Source organism: Calidris pugnax, unplaced genomic scaffold (assembly GCF_001431845.1).
Source record: "Calidris pugnax isolate Ruff unplaced genomic scaffold, ASM143184v1 scaffold20, whole genome shotgun sequence".
NCBI classification, from domain to species: domain Eukaryota; kingdom Metazoa; phylum Chordata; class Aves; order Charadriiformes; family Scolopacidae; genus Calidris; species Calidris pugnax.
In genome coordinates, this window is record NW_015094510.1 from 23,427,028 (window position 1) to 23,448,264 (window position 21,237).

The 21,237-nt window shown below is 43.0% G+C and overlaps 1 protein-coding gene across 3 annotated transcripts in view; it reads left to right on the forward strand.

The window, feature by feature from the left end:
• The window catches only part of FLT1 (fms-related tyrosine kinase 1), a 115,126-nt gene that overhangs the window by 64,802 nt on the left and 29,087 nt on the right, over window positions 1–21,237 (forward strand). For 2 of the 3 annotated variants that reach the window (XM_014966062.1, XM_014966061.1), the window contains 4 exons: window positions 5,725–6,015; window positions 11,109–11,255; window positions 13,221–13,352; window positions 19,253–19,359. In XM_014966062.1, the coding sequence (XP_014821548.1) occupies window positions 5,725–6,015; window positions 11,109–11,255; window positions 13,221–13,352; window positions 19,253–19,359 (677 nt within the window). Of the gene's footprint in view, window positions 1–5,724; window positions 6,016–6,178; window positions 9,047–11,108; window positions 11,256–13,220; window positions 13,353–19,252; window positions 19,360–21,237 lie in introns of those variants that run through there. The other variant, XM_014966063.1, reaches the window with a different exon arrangement.

Consider the following 21,237-nt stretch of genomic DNA (forward strand, 5'->3'; position numbering starts at 1 on the left):
TTTGAACAACCTTGGATGTCATTTTGACCATGGCACTGAGAAGACTGGTTCTGTCAGCTGCACATAGGAGTACGTTTCCAGTTACTTTTCCATTATTAGATGTATGCAAGGGTTTGCAGGTTCAGAAATGAATGATAAAATACTTGATTTCAGGAATTACTGAAAAAAACACAGATTTTGAGAATAACCAATGCAATGTTTAACAGCATAGTGTCTGCAGATGCCATAGCAAAGAATTTTTCTGGTGAAAGATGTTATTTTGGTTTTGTGAACAAAGTGGTAGTTCATAGAGTACTTGGGGTGACATTAACTTTCAGTGTAGGTCATTAAAGACAAGCAATTCATTCTGAAATATGAGAAAAGACAAAAAGGTTAAAACATTCCAATACTTTAATCCCAAAATCATAATCTTGAAGCTGAAAAGGAAAAATTATTTTAATGTATCCCTTTTTTTTGTTTGTTTCTTTTATCTGTTTCTGTTGTCAGTCTCTTGCTTATCATTCTGATGAGTGATTTTAGTGAAATTCATTCTGCTACTATACTGAGAGATACCAAAAGAGGGTAGACACACACTCACTAGATTTGGTTAAAAAAAAAAACCTCTTTGAAAAATGTCCCATTCACAATTTTGTGGACCAAAATTTTTATTTTTTAAACATTCTCACTAGTTGTAGTAATACACTTCCACATTTAGAAAGTACTGATTATGTATAATATAGAAAACTGGTAATAAACATGAGAAGCAGTTATTGAAGTGTAAACAGATAATTGACACACAGGCAGGTTGTTAAGATAGAGAAACAAGAAGAACATCTCCATGTTCTGTTAATGGATGTGACAAGAACTTTTGCCACCTTGAAGATGTCCGCTGTGCCCACTCTCAAGTCACAGTTTTGGTTTTGTCCCTATCCTTGCATTGTATCTGTTTGGACAGAAAGCTAACCACCACCACATAGTTCCCCATAAATTAATGTGCCAGTGGAGCTGTATTCTCATCTTTATGTGAGGACTTCACATGTAGCTTTGAGCAGTCACTGAGAGTCACTCACTGAGGCTGTTGCTTTTTTAATGTGCAAAATGTTGAATCTGGCCTTCTCCAGCTCTTAGTCCTCAGTCTTCAAAATGTCCACGGAAGATCCTGAAACCAAATGAAGTTTGATGGGCCCCATTCACTGTACCCAAATCTCTCTTTCAAAGTTTTGGTGGCAGTTTCAGATATTTTAGTGCTATGACATGGAGGAGTTTCCCTACTTAGATCTCACATTCTTAGATCTTGACCACTGATAGAAGGATATCCTTCTCCTTGGTACCAAAGCTTGCATGAGAACATGCAGAATACTATTATTTCCCTTTGAAGACTCTTGTATTGGCTGGTGTTCAGAAAGAGGAGTGTCTGCTTTATTATGGCTTGGAAATTCTTAATATCTCAACTAGTAACAAACTTTCTATATAAGGTGGTGAAGTTGAAATGCATTTGTCCTTTGATTTCCTGGAGCTGAGCACTTCAGTTGTGTGACATGGGAAGTCCTGATCATCCACTGACACTCAGTGGCACTGATTGAAGGCAGTTTGTTTAAACAATACTGCTGTTTTGTCCTTACAAAAATCAAGTTCTTCTATTTGCGCACATAGTGCATCAGTCGGGCTCACACAGTATAGTCATAATTCACCCCCATCAGGCTGAGACCAAAGCTGGGTAACAGCCTGTGTTTCACGTCAATGAAACAAATGCATCCAACATTTGCTGAAAAACACATTGAGGGAACAAAAAATGAGAGCCCTAATGGCTGATGGATGTGAACAGGACACTGCAAAGTATTTCCTTCTGATGAGTCCAAAACCAATACTTCAGGTCTCGTGTGACAGCTTGGGGTTAGTTTATCTTATGTTGTTGGGTCTGCTGGCGCCATATGAAGCTAGCCTGAACCACACAAAAGTGTAAGAGAAGTGTCTAAGCAAGAGAAGGTGATCCCGTCATCCCATGTAGGAAGAGGAGCTGCTGCCCTCTGTAAAAAGGGCAAGCCAGAAAGCACTCCAAAGAGCAGATGGAGACAAAGCCTGTCCTGAACAGGAAGAATCCCTTTCCATAGAGGCAATGTCCTTCAGACTTGTCCTGGGGATTAGAAAACACATGTGCTCCAGTGAAGCAGTCGTGGTGGTGTGAGAAGTCTCTTTTCTATAGGCAGAAACAATTGGGAAGGTGGTGGGGAGGCAGAGCTTGTCCCAGCAACCCTAGGTCGGCAGTGGCGTGTTCCACTCTGTCCAGGAAAGGTAGATATGAGGAGATAAGTGCAAGAAGGTATAGCAGAGAGGACCCAGTAAGAACAGGCCCTTTCTTAAATTATTGTAAATCTCATTATTTCTGGGCTTGAAGTGCAACTTGCGTACGTGTTTCTGGGAGGTTTGAGAGTGGTGTAGTTTTATACCCTGTGCCTGAGGGCGTGGGACATGAAGTCCACGGGCTCTGCTGTAACTTTCCTTTCCTATGGCTTCTGTCAAATGGACATTTTTGGAGTGTTGTCACACTGACTTGTTTCCAAAAGCAAATCTTTTTCCAGGACACAAAAGTAGCTGTGAGACTTACATAAAAACGATGTGGAAAGCTGATTTCTGAAGGCTCTCCTGCTCACTGATACAGAAACAATCTCTGTAACACCACCTTTAAGCAAAATTTAACTGGGGTAGCCCCCTTCCCTCCAGCCTGCCCCTTTCCCTACATTTTGGGCTGTTTTGCTGGCACACAGCAGGCCCATGGGTGTGTTTGCAATTACAGAGGGTGAAACAGGAACAGCTCTGCCTTATCTCCCTGGTTTCCCAATGTCACTAAGCGCATTTTATTTTGAGATTCCTGATGGTGCTTGGCAAAGATAAACAAAATCTTCCATCAGGAAACCTGGGAGCTATTTCCACAGGAAGCTTCAAATCACTAAAGTAAATAAAACCCTTTTACATTATTCCCAGCCATGTTATTTAGCTCGCCTGAGTCTGTAACAATTGGTGAGAGGTGTCATATATTAGGGGGCTCATACCCTTTAAACAAATTATTCTCTTGGAATCCTGTATATTTTGCGTTTGTCCCTAGATTTTTCAGAAAATAGTTTTTCTTCATAGAAGACACATCTAGGAAGAGCTCCAGACCTGACAACATGGAAGTAGTTGCAACTATGTTATTCTGTTGGCATGTTATCCTTTTACGTTAAAAATAGCTCATTTGCTTCAGTCCCAAGGGATCTTTAGTTTCATCTTAAGAGTTTTGCTTGGCTCTTCCTAGCATTTGCTGAGTACTGGCATCTGCAAAAGCCAAAAATGTGCAGTATTTCAGACCTGTACCCTGTCTTTCCCAAAACGTATCAGTACTATTTGAGATATACTGTGAGTAAGATGCAGCAATTTCTTTCACCCAAATAACTGCTAATGATCAAAACTTTGGACCTTTGATTGGATATAAGTGTATCCGAATTCAATGCTGTTTAACAACAATAATCACAGGATTCATTTCATCTAAGTTAAGCCTTAAAGTTAGGTATCCAAGCCTAAGCTGGTCATGTAGAATCTCTTCTCGATTAAATGTGAGGGATCAGGATCATTGGAACTGGACTCATCTTAAGGTGATGGGTTTGCATTGTCTTCAATCCATGGGCTGTAAACTTTTGCCTGTACACAGAACAATTATATTCAGGTAGAAGTCTGAATTTTGATGGCTTAGGCTAATTATGCTGTAACCCCTGTAGCAAAAGGTTTAATCTTAGTAGCACTTCCAGTCAACACGTTCTTAAGTGAGACCAGAATCTGGTACCATGCACCCTTACATATCAAAAAGGATGCTGGTGATAGTCACTCATTGATGAGTTCACTAAATTTAGTTTTCCTTATGGTTTTGTTTGCTGGAGAGAGGAAGAAAGGGGATCCCAGTGACATATAAGAGGAAGAAGTCAACACACAGGCTTTAATATCCAGTCTAGTATGTTAGTGTCACCTCTACATTAGGCTGATCTTTGTACTACGCAGCTGAACTACAGCTGGTGAACAGGCACACACTTTGCTCTCACTGCAAGGGCACAAGGAGTTCAACAGAAATCAGGCCTCACCCTGGAAGCCATCTACAGTCAGAAGAAATTTCAATCCAGGACTTGCAGGAGCTCATTTACCCTGTGTTTAACACTCAGGGATAAGTGTGGAAAGAGGATATTAAGGGGAGCAGCTGACGCCAGAGTTTCAACAGGCAGAACTTTGTCCGAAGGGCAGTGGTGAGCAGGTCGTGTTTGTGGTTCCCCTGGGGAGGCAAGGCAGCTCAGTTCGTATTGTGGGGATTTAGGGAGGAGCTTTCTGATGGAATGGTCAATCGATGAAAAGGTTGTGGAAAGAAGGTGTGGGATACTCTTCACTGGAGAACAACTCTTTAAGTGCATCTGCTGCTGTGACATTAAACCTGAAGCAACATTGGTAAGCATGGAACAGAATGAAAGATGGCACTGAGTTGTTCATGCTCTAAGAGACAAGAAAAAAAGGCGTAATTCTTCCTTATGAAAGACAAAGCCATTCTTATGGTTTTGAGTCAAGTTCACAGCCAAGTGCCGTATCAATTAGCAGCAATTTAGCAGTGAAAGAACAATTGAAAATGGCCAAAGTCGATGTCACTTGACTGAGAAGAAGGAAATTACTTTATCAGAATATTGGCTACAAATGAACGCAGAGAGGTTGTATTCTAGGAGTAAAACTTGGAAGTGCTTTTTCTCAGGAACTTTCACTGAGGCCAGTGGTGTAACTCTCCCTCGCTGGAGGGATGAGCCCCAGGTGGAGAACGGTCGGCACCGCCGCGGGTCTGCCTGGCTCCCCAGGTGGAGGAAGCTGCAGTCACCTTACAATGAACTGCAAACGTTGGCTTTTTCAAGTATGAATACATACATCAGTGGCTAAATTATCCCTGCCTAAACTATCTGACATGAAAAATCCTTGTATAAACTTAGGACTTAGTAAATGGTGAGTTCAATAATCCTTCATGTCTCTCAGGTGGAAATATTTTTCACTTATGTTTAATGCCAAGCAACCTGAATGGAGTGATCCTAGTGCTGCCCACACACAGCTGGCCACCCAGACCAGCAGATATTGTTTCTGCTTTCCTTTTGGGTGTCTGACAAACTTTAAATGCATGGCCGGCAAATATCTCTTTTCCAAGGGAAATCTCAGGCATGTAATCACAGATTCATTAGTTTCTCAGGATTTGGAACATTTTTAAGAAAGAAACATAATTTGTCTGAATACTCATGAATAGCAAGAAAACAATATAACCAAGAATGATGAGATGCAGTATTTTTCTACTGTCCCCTTGAGATTTGTTTTCTCTCACGCAGCTCACAAACTGGAACTGAGATCAGAATTTTCCTCCTTTTTCATAGCCCCACTGTGCTGCCTTTAAATAATTCTGGTTTTGGTACCTTGCCCCAGTCTGTCTTAACTTGGCATAACATTTATATAAACTCATTACTTCCAAGAGCAGCTTCAGTTTACACCAACTGATGTCTGAGCCCAAGCGTCTCACAGCTCCAAGACAAATTATAAGAATAGCTGGAGCATAGCATATGAAAGGAAAGATTAGAGACTTCAGCAGGAAGACAACGACATTGATTAGTTCAAAGGCTTCCTGATAAAGGGGAGAATATACGCCGTGTTAATTTTGGCTCATTCATTTTGTATAAACTAAAAACTGTTCTTGATTTTTGACAGATGTACCGAGTGGATTCCATATTAGTTTGGAAAAAATGCCCATTGAAGGAGAGAATTTGATCTTGTCCTGTTCGGCCAACAAGTTCCTGTACAAAGACATTGCTTGGATTTTACCGAGGACAGTCAACAACCAAACTAAAGTCAGAAGATCTCTCAACAAGGAGTACTCCATCACCCTCACTCTGACCATCAAGAACGTTTCCCTGGCACACTCGGGCACCTATGCCTGCCAAGCAAGGAACATATACACGGGGAAAGAAGTGCTTCAAAAGAAAGACGTTACAATCAGAGGTGAGCACTGCAACAAAAAGGCTGTTTACTCTCGGATCCTCAAATATAAAAGCACAAGGAGTGATTGTACAACACAAAGCAATGTAAAACATTAAAGGACTCATTAAACAGTCACAGGTGTCGCATATCATCTTGATTTTTTATTACTGTTGCTACCTTTCAGGCCCTGAGGTGGTGCACATTCCCCCCTGGGTTGGACGTAGGAGGAATAGCAAACAAAATCGTAACACGTGAGCTTCCAGTTGAGTTCAGACGGGTGTTTTCTGCTTTGACAAGGCACGTGGAAGCTGGGGTTTGGAAGATCCCCTGTGCTACATTTTGCATGTTGTTATTTTTTTCGCTTGCTGTCTCCTACTGAGCGATAAGGAAAACTTTGGATCAATCTTTTCTTCCACTTTGATATCGGCCTCGTCAAAACTGTCAAAGCTGAATAAACTGATTAACTTTAAAAACTGCTGTTTTCAGTCAACAATGGACATTTAATAAGTTAACTTTAATGTGCAGAATGAGCACAATTCAGTTTGAGATTGACTGGACTATATATTTTTTATTTTAATCTGATCTTGATGGACTTTTAAATATTACCTGCTGAGCAAGTTCTAATGCTTATTTATTTGAAATTATTTTCTACACTAAAGTACATTAATCTTAAAAAGTATCTTCTAAAGGAAGTGTGCAGGGAAGAAATAAAAATGTTGATATAATGCACAGATCTATCATATCATTTATAATAATGATGATTTTAAAACTGACAGACGTGAACCATGTTTCTCCAAATAAATCCAGGTAGACTTCCAGTTGCTGTGTTGGTCAATTTTTAAAGTCAGTTCTGCACTAATGTAAAAAGCTACTGATAAAAGGGTGAATGTTGCTCCTGGCCTGAAGATACAGGAATTTGTAATGTTGTAATTATTTTATTAAATGAGAAATATTACACTAACATGACTGACAAGGTTGCAGCCAGCACAGTGAGTTCTTTAATATGTTTTTAAAAACACAAATTCAAAATTGAAGCCATTAAAAATACTCATTGCTTTTGGTATGCAAATGACAATTGGATTTATTATGGGGATTAAGAGCCAGTCAAACTGCTGAAGGAGAATTAAGGGCAACCTAAAACTTCCTTGTGAGCTTTTCCCCTTTTTTTCCTTCGTCATGATTTTGCTATGAGATGTTTCTGTGTATTATAAATTCTGTATAAGGAAGAAGTTACTATTTTTAATAGATCTGATAACTTTATTTTTTTACAATACATAGCTTTTATTATTTTTGGTTACATTTATGATTGATCATTTATATAGCATTTACATAAGCCATAACAAAACAAACCGTAGTGACCAAAATAGCTACAGCAAAGGAACAAAGTGGCCGTGCTTTTAAAATAGAGGGTGACAATATGACAGTTTCTAGCGCTTGGGAACTCACCAGACTATTTCCTCCTTTAGGTGTCGAGACTGTGTCCCACGGCTAAACTTGTCTTTCACGTGGGAATTGCTTTTGTCAAGTGTGAAAGGGTAAACAATAGCATTTCCCCATAATGCCAGTTTCATGGAGCCTAAAATGCTTACAAAACAATTGATAACCTGGAAGTTGTCAGAATAAAGAAAAGAATAATCATTTATATCTTGAAATGTCACCTATAGCCTGCTTTTATACAGTAGCTCTTTTGTTCATTATTAGTGTGATGGCTTCCAGAAACAATGTGTTCTTGCAGAGGGACCTGGGTCTCTTTTTTTTTTTTTCCTAAAATATGCCTAAAAAGCAAGGGAAATAATTGGTGACTGCTTAAAAATGGGGCAAGTGTGCTCCATAGCATTTGCAAGTCTTCAAAAGAATTACAATACAGAATCCCCTTTTTTATGAGGCTATTTTGTGAGAAGACATTTGATGGCAAGGTGGGCGGTGATGACAGGACATTATGAATTTTCCATGGCCTTGGGAGCCGGAGCGCGATGACTTGTAGCAGCCAGTTGCCAGGCAATATGAGTTTGGGTCAAAAAAAGAAAAAAAAGATGTGGTGATTAGACTGTTCTTCTGTGAAATTGTTGTGAATCGCGATGATATGTGTCACTGGTGGGTGGACGTCCTGCCAGCCTGGTCTTCACCAGCGCTCGGAGAGCCACGCTGTGCAAGGATGTCATCACATCCTGATGTGGTCGCCCGTGTTGGGAGGCACAGAGAAACCTCACTGGAAACGTTTGAGGAAAGCAGTTCTTGGGGGCCAGATAAAAACTACTGATGTCACTTTTGATGTCCTCAGATGACTGGAGAATCTCATCGGTTTGGGGAGTTTCTCTGCTTTCTGTTGTGTAATATATTATTTAGGGAGAAAGGTGTGAATTATATTTCTTTTTTTTTTTTAAAGTGTTAAAATTAAAGCTTGTATTTATATTTTTGTACTGATTAATAAAAATAAGTGAACAGACAACATAATCATAACAAAGGGCAAAAATGGACAGAATGCAAAAGTATACCCCAAAATGAACGAATTGTAATGTTTTTCCCCTTGTTTGCCATTGTTTGCTTTTGGAAATGCAAATTCTCCCTCCTTACCACCCCGGCTCAGCTGAGTGCTCTGACACCAGCATCCACTTCTCCCCCTGTCGCTCCCCTGAGCCAAACTCTGCCTACAATGAAGTTCCTTGGGGACACTGAGAGCAGAGTTTGGCCCAGCCAGGCAGCGCTTGCGGGCAGGCACGAGGATGGGGGACGAGCCCGGGGGGCTGCCCTGGGTGCTGAGCCCTGGGTGAATGCTGGTGGCCGGGGCAGCCCCTTGGCTTTGGGGTGAGTGGAGTCGGGCGTTGGAAACTGCCCCCCTTGGCTTCACTGCAAAAACAAACGGGAGAGAATGGGGGCGGTTTGTGAAAGAGAATAATCCTCAGGTTGACCAAGTTCTTGAAAAGCCAGCTGATTGCAGCAGAGAAATTATTGAAAGTATGTGAATGGTGACTTAAGTTTTAAGCAAAAAAGTTTTTCTTAATATGAAAACCCATCTTTAGTGTATGGCTATAAAAAAAAATTAAAATTAATCACAAATAACTCACAGAATGTGTCATTTGCCTTTGTTGTGTCATCTTGTCTGCCTTCATTTTGGATGTCTGGGCTGGGGGTGTCCATCAGGGACTGTTGATAAATGTGAACTGGGAGCTCTTCTCTGTGTGGGTACATGGATATGTCTCAGACAGTGCCTGTTCATAGACTTTGTTGTGAAAAATGATAACTGTTTAAAAAGCGAGGCAAGATGTCAAAGAGAAGAGGGCGGTCTTCTTGGCTGTGAGGCAAATATTGTTGACTGTGTCATTGTGTAGGTATTTGATGAAGATTTTACTTTACAGCCTCTCTTATGAGCATTGCTGTTTGGGAAGAGAGAACAGATTGTGTATTACTCTGTAAGCAAAAAATAGCATTGCCCATGGAAATTACAGACTTGCAGCTCAGAAAAGCCCAAACTGGTCATTGCAGGGTCATGACTATGCTGGAATTAATTTCAAGGGGTAAGAGCACAGCAAAGGTAGCCTACTTTAAAAGTGCTTTTAGTACTGCAGGGTTCATGCACGTTGCATAAGCTGGTGGTACCCAGGTGCTTAATTTTTCTGAAGAGTTTTGATGTACAGCTGGTAAAAGAATAATTGTGAAGATGAAAATGTCTGACAGTTGGTTTTTCTGAAAGACTGGAGTATAATTTTCCTAACAGAGAGTGTCAGAAATTCAGCTGATATTATACTTGAACTTGCTGTATCTACTGCAACCCAAAAGAAAAGATATGCAAAGGGTTGGGTTTTGCCTTGTTTTGTTTTGTTTTGTTTCATATTTTGTAATATGTGTCGTACTATATCAGTAATTGCTGATCCTGGCAGTGTCATGGAAGGGAAAGATTACAAATAATCAGTTCTTGCAAGAGTGGGGAATTCAAGGGAATCTGCAGAGCATTTGCATCTGTGAGATTGCTCAGGAGCTCCCTGGATTCTCCATCACTACTTTGAAGGGACCAAAACACCAGAAAGGATCATGTGAGAGTTGCAAATGTGATGGAAAAAATGTTGCCATTTTATGTGCATAAACATTGCAAATATCTTGATCTTTGTCAGAACAGCCTTTGGCTCTGTATGAAATGGAGGAAGGAGTGGCAAAGGGTTGAAATGAGTGTGAGAAAGATTTGTTGGTTTGCTTCTTTCAGGGATGACTTTAAACATGATGTTTATAGCGTGTTTTTGAAATGCCCTTCTGGGAGCAGAAGAACAGATGAGATGTGCTTCCAATACTCATTGTCACTGACTGTCATGGAAATGGGTTTTATTACATTGCGTTCGTCCGAATTTCAGTAGATAAAAGTAAAACAGGAGCGGTGTTGCTATGCTAGCACCTGGCTTCAGCCCCTGCCATGAGGTTGTCCAGCATCTGTGGGCTGCTGGAGGACAAGGGCACATTTCTCACTGAGGTAGTTTTGGCAGGCGGGCTGTGGTGTGGTGTGGTTTGGCCAGGCCTTGTTGCGTTCAGCCAAACATTTGAAACGCAGAAGTGGAAGAATTTATGAAGACTTTGGGATGTGTAACACAAGGTTTTTGTGCTTACGGCTTCTGGTTTTAGATTATGCGAGTTTACTGAATACAATTTGTAACTGCATTCTTTAAAGTAAGTAAATTATAAAAGTCTCATTCGAGGGTATCGTGGTGTACGGAACTGCGTGGGGCTATCACTGATGCAAAGACATTCTGCTACAAGGGTGTCCTGATCATTGTTAAAAACTTTAGTGTCACAGTTTGTTTCTCCTGATGATGCCAAGCTCTGAGCTTTCATAGAAGCTCATTGCTTTCGATAAGCAGATGTGGTTGGTAATGGAACTAAGGAAATCTTTTAAACAATGTCATCACTGGGTCTTCACTGGTCATCATGACCTGCTATCTCTGAGTAACTGGAGTTCTCTGCACACCCCAAATGCTCTTAAACAAAATGGAACTGCTAAATAAAATCTGTGAACAACGAACTTGGTAGAAGAGCCGTAGCTGTTTACATCAGTAAAATGCTGGTAGGGAAGATAGTTAAACCCCCCCAGTTACAGGAATGTAAAACGGAGGTGTTGTTTTGTCTTGTAGCTCAAGAGGCACCAGCCCTCCTGCGTCACCTTACGGATCAGACAGTGAACACCAGTAACTCGGCCATGCTGGAGTGCCAGGTTCGTGGCATCCCTGAGCCCCAGATATCCTGGTTTAAAAACCATGAGGAAATACAGCAAGAACCAGGTGAGAGCTCTGTGTACTCGCCTACCTTTTACAGCCTTTTTAACGTGCCCCTTCTGCCTTAGGTAGCCATTTGTGGAGTCTTGGGTACCGGTACCCAGATGTAAGGAAGGAGAATTGCCCGGGTGTTACAGGCAGAGAGGCATGGGTGCTCCTGGGTTATTCTGTCTCACTCCAAAACCTCAGTCAGGCTGGAGGTGTAAGCACAATGGGCCTTTGTGGAGTCAGCAGGAAAAATATAGCTCCCAATTTACATCTTAGAAGAGTCATCTCTGGAAAAAAATATTTCTCTCCATTTACTATAGAGGGAGCCTAAGGATCAGGTGTCTTGGCCAGTGTATAGCCAGGCAGGAGGAAACCAAGCTTGCGTGATGTGCCTAGGAGTACCAGGGGGAGTCAGTGGTCAGGCATGCAAGTCTGTTCTCAACTCACAACCTGGTCACCAGACTAATTACATATCTGGGGTCTCCAAAATTAAAATGCATCTGCTGGCAACAGAGGAATCCAGGTCTCACGGAGCAGAAAGGAACAGCTTCCCAGGTGGCATGCTGCAGCTACAGGAAAACTCTGGGAGATGCTTACTGCTGTATCCAGAATGTGGCTTCAAAGATCACCTGAGGCTACGTGTCCAGCTCTGATGGCACAGAGGTCACAGAAGCGCTCCTTGGAGATTTTAGGTCATCTGAATGATTTCAAGATCATTCAGATAAAAGGCAAAACCTTTCTATGGGAATTCACCCACATTCAGATCAGAACTACACAATAAACTAGTGTTACAGGCTCAACAAAAATGTTCAAGGAGGGGAGTTTGGTCTATAGGAACTTGAGTCCTAAGTGTAGTCTTCAGTAACAACATTTTAGAAAGTTTGTTTGAGGTTCTTTCCAGCATTTTTGGAAATTACTATAACATGAATAAAGGCAGCAGGGAATAACTGAAGATTTGTCAAAATGAGTTATAAGCACCTGCAGACTTGCAGGTGCTTGCACACAGACTTGCAGACTTGCACTAAACTTAATCTAGAGCCAGATTCCATGAAGCTTTACAGTGACCACATGGTTGTAATGTGTCTTATTAACAGTATTTTCTAAAATGAGTGTTGTGTGTCTAACTTGGGTGTAATGCAACACATGAGTTTAGGAGCCAGGAAGATGTCAATAGAGGGTAGGTCAGAGCACTTCAGTTAGGTCCCTGAAATAGATGGTGGGAACAGTATGTATTGATGGGATGATGGTTCTGATGGAGCCAAACGCACAAGTGTGTACTTGACTGCACATTTCCTGGCTACACAGTGCTTTAAAGGCAGTCCTGAGGCCAAATCTGCTCCCTGACTCTTCCTTGCTTGCTGGAGTCTTGCCCAGGCTGGCTTCTAGGTTGACCCAACTGGAATATATGAGGTGTTGAAAACTTCAGATAACTCCTGTGTTTTAGGGTACACTTCATGGGACCTGTCTTTGCTCTAACTAGGGTCCTTCCATGAAGGGCCTCATTGTCTCATTCCACACAGACAAGTGAGATCTGGTGTGAGTCTGCTGCCCATAAGGCCAGGCTAAGGGAGCTGGTTCTTGGAAGTGCTCTAAGTGTGAGCTGCTTCTGGTGCAAACCTACACCTGTCAGCACAGCGGTTAAGTAATCAGACCACCCATTCTCCAAAAGCTGGAGACATTCTGAAGAACTCACGTGCACGAAAGCCAAGGTGCAGTGCTACTCAATATACGCGATATCAAGTGCTCCCAAGATTGTTCCCTTAGGCTGAGCTTTTTCACTCGCACAACTGCTTTGTAAACACTGTTTTCCAAAAGATTCCCAAAACATCCAAGTATATTTGGCTTTCTTGCAGATAACATTGGGCTGTGCAGTATGTGGCTCAGATTTTGTTTCAGAAGAACTTGAAGCAGATATTATTACACAAGGGCTTGTTTTTGTTTATATCCTGGCTCCCTCTCATTGCAAAATATTTCGTTTCACAGGAATAATTTTAGGGCCCGGAAGCCGAATGCTGTTTATTGAAAGGGTAAAAGAGGAGGATGAAGGACTTTACCAGTGTATAGCCACCAACTTAAAAGGGTCTGTGGAGAGTGCGGCATACGTCACAGTACAAGGTAAAGCATGACATTAAATGGGAAGAGCAAGCTTGCCAGGGTGATGTTCCTACTCAGGCTGGAAGGGTGGGGGTATGGCTTGGGGCTCATGCAGTGATCTCTGAAGGCAATGATTTGAAGGAAGTCCTAGCAAGGGAAGTGTACCAGGTTGGAAAGGAAGCCTAGCAGGAAATGCTAACTCAGAGCGTGTTTACACTGACCTAAAAAGAAGAATTGCTTCAACCCAACAAAGATCAGGTCAGGGTAGAAGACAAATGTAAATTTAGTATCATCAAAACAAACAGAAAACAGAATAAGGAACACTCCTACCCACTCATTTTCCCATTTCAGGTTAATTCCAAAGAAATTTGAATCCTGGGATATTTTCATTTGATTACTTTCAATCTAAAATGAACCTCTAGACTGGACTAAAAGATTTTAGTCTAGCAATAGCTACACATTTTTCAAAGGTACTCTTTGAACAACTAGATATGATCTAGTTATTTCTGTAACCATTACTTGAGTTATTTTGCTATTAATTTAAATGTCCAGCATTGTTCTGCTTTCTGCCAAGCTTGACTAGGGTCTGTGGTATAGACTTCTACAAGTAATTTTACATTACATAAAAATAAGGGTTATTCAGTGATTTTTTAGTTTCGTTGAATACCATTTTGGTTCATATATGATGAGATAAGGGAACTGGTTGACATTGTCCATATAAGTCGGTACCATATATGAATTGAATTTGACATAACCTATCATATTGATCTCATGTAAATAATCTTCAGTAAATAGTCCTAAATGCATTTAGTTTCTCTTTATAGAAGACTATTTCACTATCACCAGGTCTCTCAGGCAGGGATTACATCTTTGCGGATGTTCTCATACGATTACTAAATGTATCTGAATACTAATGAGTATCTGGATACTCCCCAACATCAAAAGACCGTTACAGCTAGTAAATCTGTATTGATTTTCTGCCATGACTGTGTTAACAGTCTCAGTTAATGGTCTTCATTGATAATACAACAATGTTTTTTGCTTTAAAAGGTCAGACATAAGTATATGTACATGTGGGCTGGCCTAGTTGCTGTAGTCAAGGAGTTAAAAACACCTATCTCCTTATAAATAATGCTAAGATTTTTATGGCTGCTCTAATAGCTAACAGAATACCTTGTGCCTAAGTGCTTGCTGTCCAATGTATTGTACTAATTGATAGTCTTGGACAATGTAATTCATTATTGTATTGATTTTTAACATCATTGTGTCTTGGCTATTTATTACAACCACAAGCTTCTAGGAAGTCATACCTCCTTGTCCATGATCCAGAGAAGAGGAAAGACAGCAACCAGGAAGGCCTGTTCTCTGGTTACCTGTCCTGGGAGACCACTGGCAATGTTCTTGTGTGACTCCTACGGGAGCTCTTAGATAAGCAGGAGATGAAGTCTACCATATTAAAATTTATGGCTTTGAGATTAGATGAGAAAAAAAGAGAGAGAGTTTGTCTTATCTACTATGGTCAAGGAAAATGCCTTTCCACCTATGCTCTTCTGACTGCCTGAAGGGACATCACTGGAGGTTTTTTCGCTCACACTGGGGTGTCTGTTCCCTCCCAGGGAACAGCAGCCTCTCACCCCATCCCTGAGCCTGGAGAGATAGGATCAGGGCTTAACGGTGGGGGTCTCTCTAGGCTTTGCCACTTGCCTGTCTTTCTGAGAAATACAATCCGTGAGACTGCCACCGTGAGCACCAAAGCCTTCCCTCCGTCCCAACTTTTGGAGCGTGAGGCTGCAGATCAAAGGGAGCGGAGCAACGCCGCGTGTCGATGGCCGTGTTTAGCAGATTGGAAGAGTAGTTTGTGAACAAGCCAGGAAGGAAACTGTCTGCTCTCTTTATTTCCTCTGAAAAAACATTCTTATACTCACAGATAAAACAATGTGTTATTTTTATATCCGAGATGGATGAATGGATATGAATGGATGCTGGAATCCAAGGGCCGTCTTTAAATAATCACAACCGTGTTTGGTTTGGAAACCCTTTTTGCTGGGCTGTCTGAGAAGGAGAGGGGCCGCATTTGTGGACATGTCAGAGCAAGCTGTCTGCTTGCTCTTGGCTGAGGAACTGAAGAGACAGTGAATCTGCAAGGACTAAACAGGAACAGCAAATGGCTGCCAGAGCACCCAGCAGGTGGAGGGTACTCTGCCCCCTAAAAACCTGGGGATGCAAGCTGCTGGGCACAGGGGGAACACAGGCTGTCTTGGGCAGCTCTCCTGTGAGGGGACATCCAGCTGCACAGAGTCTGCCCTGCTCACAGAGCGGGTGACTTGATATGAGAGCCTTGCCCTGCTTCTCCTCCTGGGGACCCTCATACCCCCTCTCAGTGGGAGCCAGCGATGCAGCTCGTTGCAGAGGTGCTGCACCATTTGAAGGGGATGTGTTGACAAAAGAAGGAACAACTTTTACGGCTCTGCTCACTGAAATCCAGATGTGTAACAACCAAATGTGCACTGTCTTACAGCTGATGCTTAATAACTTGAACTAATATCTGCTAATAGAAAAGGAAAACATTTATTAAGCATTCACTGAACTATTCTGATACTATGGAAAGGGTGTTTTCTTTTTAAATAGCTGACTATTTTTCTATCCATCTACCTTTCCAACTCTGTGTCCCAAAAATTTATTGTACCTTTTGGGTCACTGACTCTGAAGTCATCAGGAATGTTTCCATGAAGTTTAACTGGAATTCCCTCAGCAACTGAATGTGGCTCTGCCTGGGTTATCTGTATGACTGTAAGAGAAAAGATGAACATCAGGGGACACTTAGACTCCTGTTACCTCAGGGAACCACCAATGGAAGTCCTGGAGGCCTGTAGTTCAACCTCAGCTCAAACCAGGATCACCATCAACACTACATCCAGTCAGTGATGGTTTGTCTGGTCAGGTCATGAAAACCTTCAAGGATGGAAATTCCTCAGTATCTCTGAGCACCCATCCCGATGCTGCACTGCCGTGATCATGGGATCACATGGATTAAGCAAGGTAGATCACATTGGTTTAGGGGTGAGGGAGGCTTTGAATGCAGCAGAGTGGTATTGGTGACCCAGGCATTGCTTTTTCCCTGGTTGACACCCAACACAGAGCTGCATCTTGATGTTTAGAGCTTAAATCCTAATGACAGAGCCTATGCCAGCCCAAGGCTTGAGCTCATGCCTGGAGGGGTCAATGCATTAGTCCAGGCTCTCGTCACCGCATCCCTGCACTGTCTTGTAGCTGCTGAGAGAGGGAAGATGCTGCTGGTGGCACTTCTTCACTTGCCCTCTCCGCACCCTTCTGCAGCACTGCAGGGACACAGGATGGTGCAGGGGGACTTTCGGAGGGGCTCTGGGGCAGGAAGGGGGCTGCTGCTTTCCACAGAGAGTCAGGAGGATGGGGCACATGGCAGAAAGTCTGTGTCTAGTGAGGTAGCTGGGGAGTAAAGGTGTGGGAAGAGTGTAAGGGGGAGCCAGAAATCTTGGGTTACTGGGCAGAGAGAGGGATTTGGTCCTGCTTTCAGTCCCTGCAAACTCTGCTAATCCTAAATCTTCTCCTGACTGTTCCTGCCTCAAATCAAACCTTTCCCTACCCAGCTCAGAGGCACTCAGCCAGCTCTGGCTGCAAGGCTTTTAGCAAGACAAGGAATCCAGGGTTTGATAACCCAGCCCAACCCCAGCCTGGAGAAATGCTTTCTGGTTGCCTAGGTGCACTTGGACATTTCAAAGAGCACCATCATGTCTCTTCACTAACTCCTGGGCAGCACACAGTAGTGGTTAGGGAGTTGCTGCCTTCCATGGCAGGACTGGCTGTAGGATGCCTCTCGGGTTTTCTGAGTCCTGCCATATGGAGCAGTGGCAACAAATGAACCTTCTGCCCCTCCAGGTTTTGCTGAATAAATGTCAGAAACTATTACTCGCCATCTGCACAGGCGCTGCTCAGAAGCAAGAGGAGAGTATCCATATGTAAAAGGAGAGCCTGATGCCAGAGGATAGGCAAGCTGCAGTAGGCTGTATCCTTTATGCCATCATTATGACCCCTATCTAAATCAAGCTTTTAAAAAATACTTGAGAAAAATAACACCCTTGACATTTTGGAGAAGTAGATGATTTATATCTCCATTTGTAGTTGCATTTTTTTTCAAGCTTTCTTCAAGCTTTATTCTCAAAGCACCAGAATGGACACACTGGAAGAATCTATAGGGTACACATGCAAATCTGATAATCACCTTTAGAGCGGGAAGATATTATGCTGGTTAAGCCACAACTACGGGAAGCAATTCAAGCTCTGAAGAAAGCTCTGTAGCCTTGCTCAAAACCAGGCAGCACATCCCTCTGGACTGCCCAGTAACCCCACCAGTGAGACATCAATCATCCCTTTTTCATGTGTCAGGAGTAACACCGAGCTGCCCGGGGTCTGAAACCGCTGCAAGTGCAGTTGACAAAACCACTGTGAAATCATGTTCAGAATTGCTCCTTCTTGTCCTCTCATTTTCTCTCTCTGGTGGGTGTATCAGAATAAGAGGCAAAGCATAAGGGTTTGGGTTTTTTTTGCATTTGCTACCAATCAGATGGAAAACATATTGTGGGAAGTGTGGTATTTTGACACGATCACAGGATTTGCAAAACAGAGTGCTCTGAAACCATTTTACGAGTCCCTAAGTAGCAGTTTGAAGTGAATTTTATTTTGGCTTTTTTTTGTTGTTGTTAAGATCTGTCAGTGGGCTCTAATCCTCTCCAGATTTCTAATGTTCATGTTTTCTTGCTGCTTCATTTTCAGTTGTAGTTGTTTTTGTTTTTCCCTTTCTGCACTTAATCTATTCCCTGTTTTGGAGAGCTCACCCAGCTCCCCACCAGATGCAGCTGGGCCCCATGAAGAGGGTCCCATGTCCTCTTGGGGCCCCTGGCCCCATGCTGCTGGCATGACCAGCAGGAGACCTGAGGGCACAGACCCTTCCAGGGGACCAGGGGGTCGAAGGGAGCATTGGGTTCTACACCCCAGGTTTCTGGCCACACTGTGTGGTGGGGATTAGGATCAAGACCTCCATGCCATGCTTTGCAGAAGCTGAGATCACAGGTGCAAGACCAGATTCATCCAGAGCATGTGAAGGAGAGGAGAGCTCATGGACTGCTGACGGCTGCATGGTGAGACCCCAAGGGAGCCCCCAGCTCTCCCTCCAAGAGACGTTTTATGGTAAAGGCTGGTGGGTCATGCCTGAGGAACAGCATCAAATGTCCTGGACAGCAAAACCCAAGCAGCAGCACTGCAGAGTGTCCCGGGTCACACCTGGATTCACTGGTGTCTACACCACCACAAGCCCTCTCTGGAGCTTCTCCTGTGTGTTGCCAGCAGCTACCACACACCAGCATTGCCCCTGGTGAAGGCCCAGCAGAGCCGTCCCTCCACACAGCCCCATCCTCTCCCAAGGCTGCTGGGGACTGAGCGTTTCTGAGACCTCTGCTCCTCTCTCAGATGCAGAAGGGTTTCACTGTTGGGGGGTGGGTGTGAAACAGAATGAGCAGGCCCACACACATTTTCATACAGAGAAACTTTGGCTAAAAAAACCCTGCAGCTGAATTTCCACCTCAAAAGGAAATTATTATCTGACTGGCCATCCTCAACCTGGTTTACTTCACCTCCTGCACTCTGAAGAAGAGCTGACTTTTTACTGAGAAATTTACTGATGGATCGAATGCATTTTTCCTGTGTTCAATACAACAGCTTAGCTGGGGAGACCATTTTTTTCCAGGCTATGCAAGCCAGTCCAAACAGAGATTAATACCCCATTGAAAAGAGGCTGGTCCTTCCTGGTATTTTTATTTTAATGGCAAAGAAATATAAAGTTGCTTTGCAGGTCATTTTCTAAAATGTTTGCTACTTGATTTTCCCAGGCACATCGGAGAGGTCAAACCTGGAGCTAATAACCCTGACCTGTACCTGTGTGGCTGCGACACTCTTTTGGCTCCTGTTGACCCTCTTCATACGCAAGCTGAAGAGGGTAAGAATGGGCAGGGAGCTCCCGGGGACACCTGCCTCTCCTTACCAGCCCTTTGCTCGTGTTAGAAAATCCTTCCCAGACCGCTGGGATTGCTGAGACTACAAAAAAAAAAATATTAATCTAATTCACTTACTGCTCACCTTTGTTCCCTGTGCAATCGCCAGGCTGCTGATGGGCGCCCAGGGACCTGTGACTCGCAAAGCTGAGTATGAGTAAGCCAAGAAGCAAAGCCTGGTTGGGGGCAAGGCCCTGAGACTTGCAAACATTTGGATGCCTGACTCCCACCAAAGGCATCCCCGTTCCCTTAAAAGCTGTGGGGGTTTGACATTTTAATGTCTTTGAAGATCTAAGTAAGTGGGAATGATAGATCCTCACAGAGTGCGCTGGGGTCTGGTCTGCACACAGTGTCTGGTATAATTACATCACTTGCAAAGTGATATTTTACTGAAGTAGTTCTGGTGGTGCAGCCTCTAGAGCAGATGGTCCTCTACCAGGATGTTAATGTTACCTGCCCGTGCTGCTGACCCACCTTCTTGTCCAAGGTTGACCGTGATGGTTTAAAGCCCCTTTTGTGCTGACAGCACCCTGTCTGCATTGCGTGGTGTGTACAGGTTAAACCACAGCAGCTCTCCCAAGCAGAAAACACAGTTCCTCCACAGCGCAGAAAGATCTCAGAGCAACTTGCAGGAGCGGATGGATTTGAGGGAAGGGAGGTATTGGGGTGATGGGGTGCACTGCAAGGTATGAGATGAGGAATGGCTGCATGTCCCCTCTCCCTCAGTGGCGCTGAACCCTGGCTGCCCTCCTTCACCCAACCCGAGAGGTCCCACAGCCTGGTGCCACAGGGACCAGCTCCCAGCCACTATGGTTGAGCGTGTTCCAGCTGGCCAAGCTCCATGGCAGCTGTTAAAGGTTGACTGCAGCCCACCAGACAATTTTATCTCAACCTGCGTTAAGGCCTGCCTTTATCTTAGGTTTTGCACTGAGAACATGTAGTGACTGGTGTGAAAGCAGAATCAGACCTCCAAACCAGGGTGGTGTGGCAGCAGTCACTCTACCTGCCTTCCTACCACCACAAATTGTCATAAGGAGAAATGCATGGGAGTCTGGGGGTGTAAAGAAAAGTAGAGGTCAGCCGAAGCTGTGCACAAACCTTGTAGCTATAAGGAAATTACGAAGCAAGTGGGATCAGTTCTGACTGCTCACCAGTAATGATGAAGCAATTCATAACATGACTGCAAACCCTTGGAAAAATGTAAGTTTTCAAAGTAGCAGAAGGATGCAGATTTTTTTTTTTTATTTGTTATGATACCAAAACTTGACATTTGCCAGTTAGATTGTTAAAAGATAATAAAAATAATCCTTACTTTTGTATAACAAGGGACCTTAACTAGACAGCATGTGAAGACTTCTTTCCAGATTAACCTTTTCAGCTCCTATTGGTCTATGCTGCTGTCTATGTTGGTCTTCTCAGTGTTTTTATTACAAACCCTTACCCTCAAGGTTTTATTTCTGGAGTTGGCTCTGAATTAAATTTCATATACAAATTACATTGCCACAACAGAAAAAAAATTGTCTTTTATGCTCTCTGATAGCATTTTCTTAAAACCTGTTATGCGTACAGGGACAAAAGATACACTTAATAATTCCTCATCATTCAAAATGTTGTTTAAAATCTCATATTGTGCCAAAAATTTGATATTCATTGCATTTCAGTAAAGAAGCGTAGGAAGATTTCTGCACATTCCCATTCCCCTATTCCTTTTTCTGGGGTGGGTCCACTTAAAAGCTCTGCTCAGGTGACTGGTAGGAGCAATCTAGTACGCACGTCTCTGTCAGGAAATGCCCTTTTTGGAGCACCACACACCCTTCTGTATC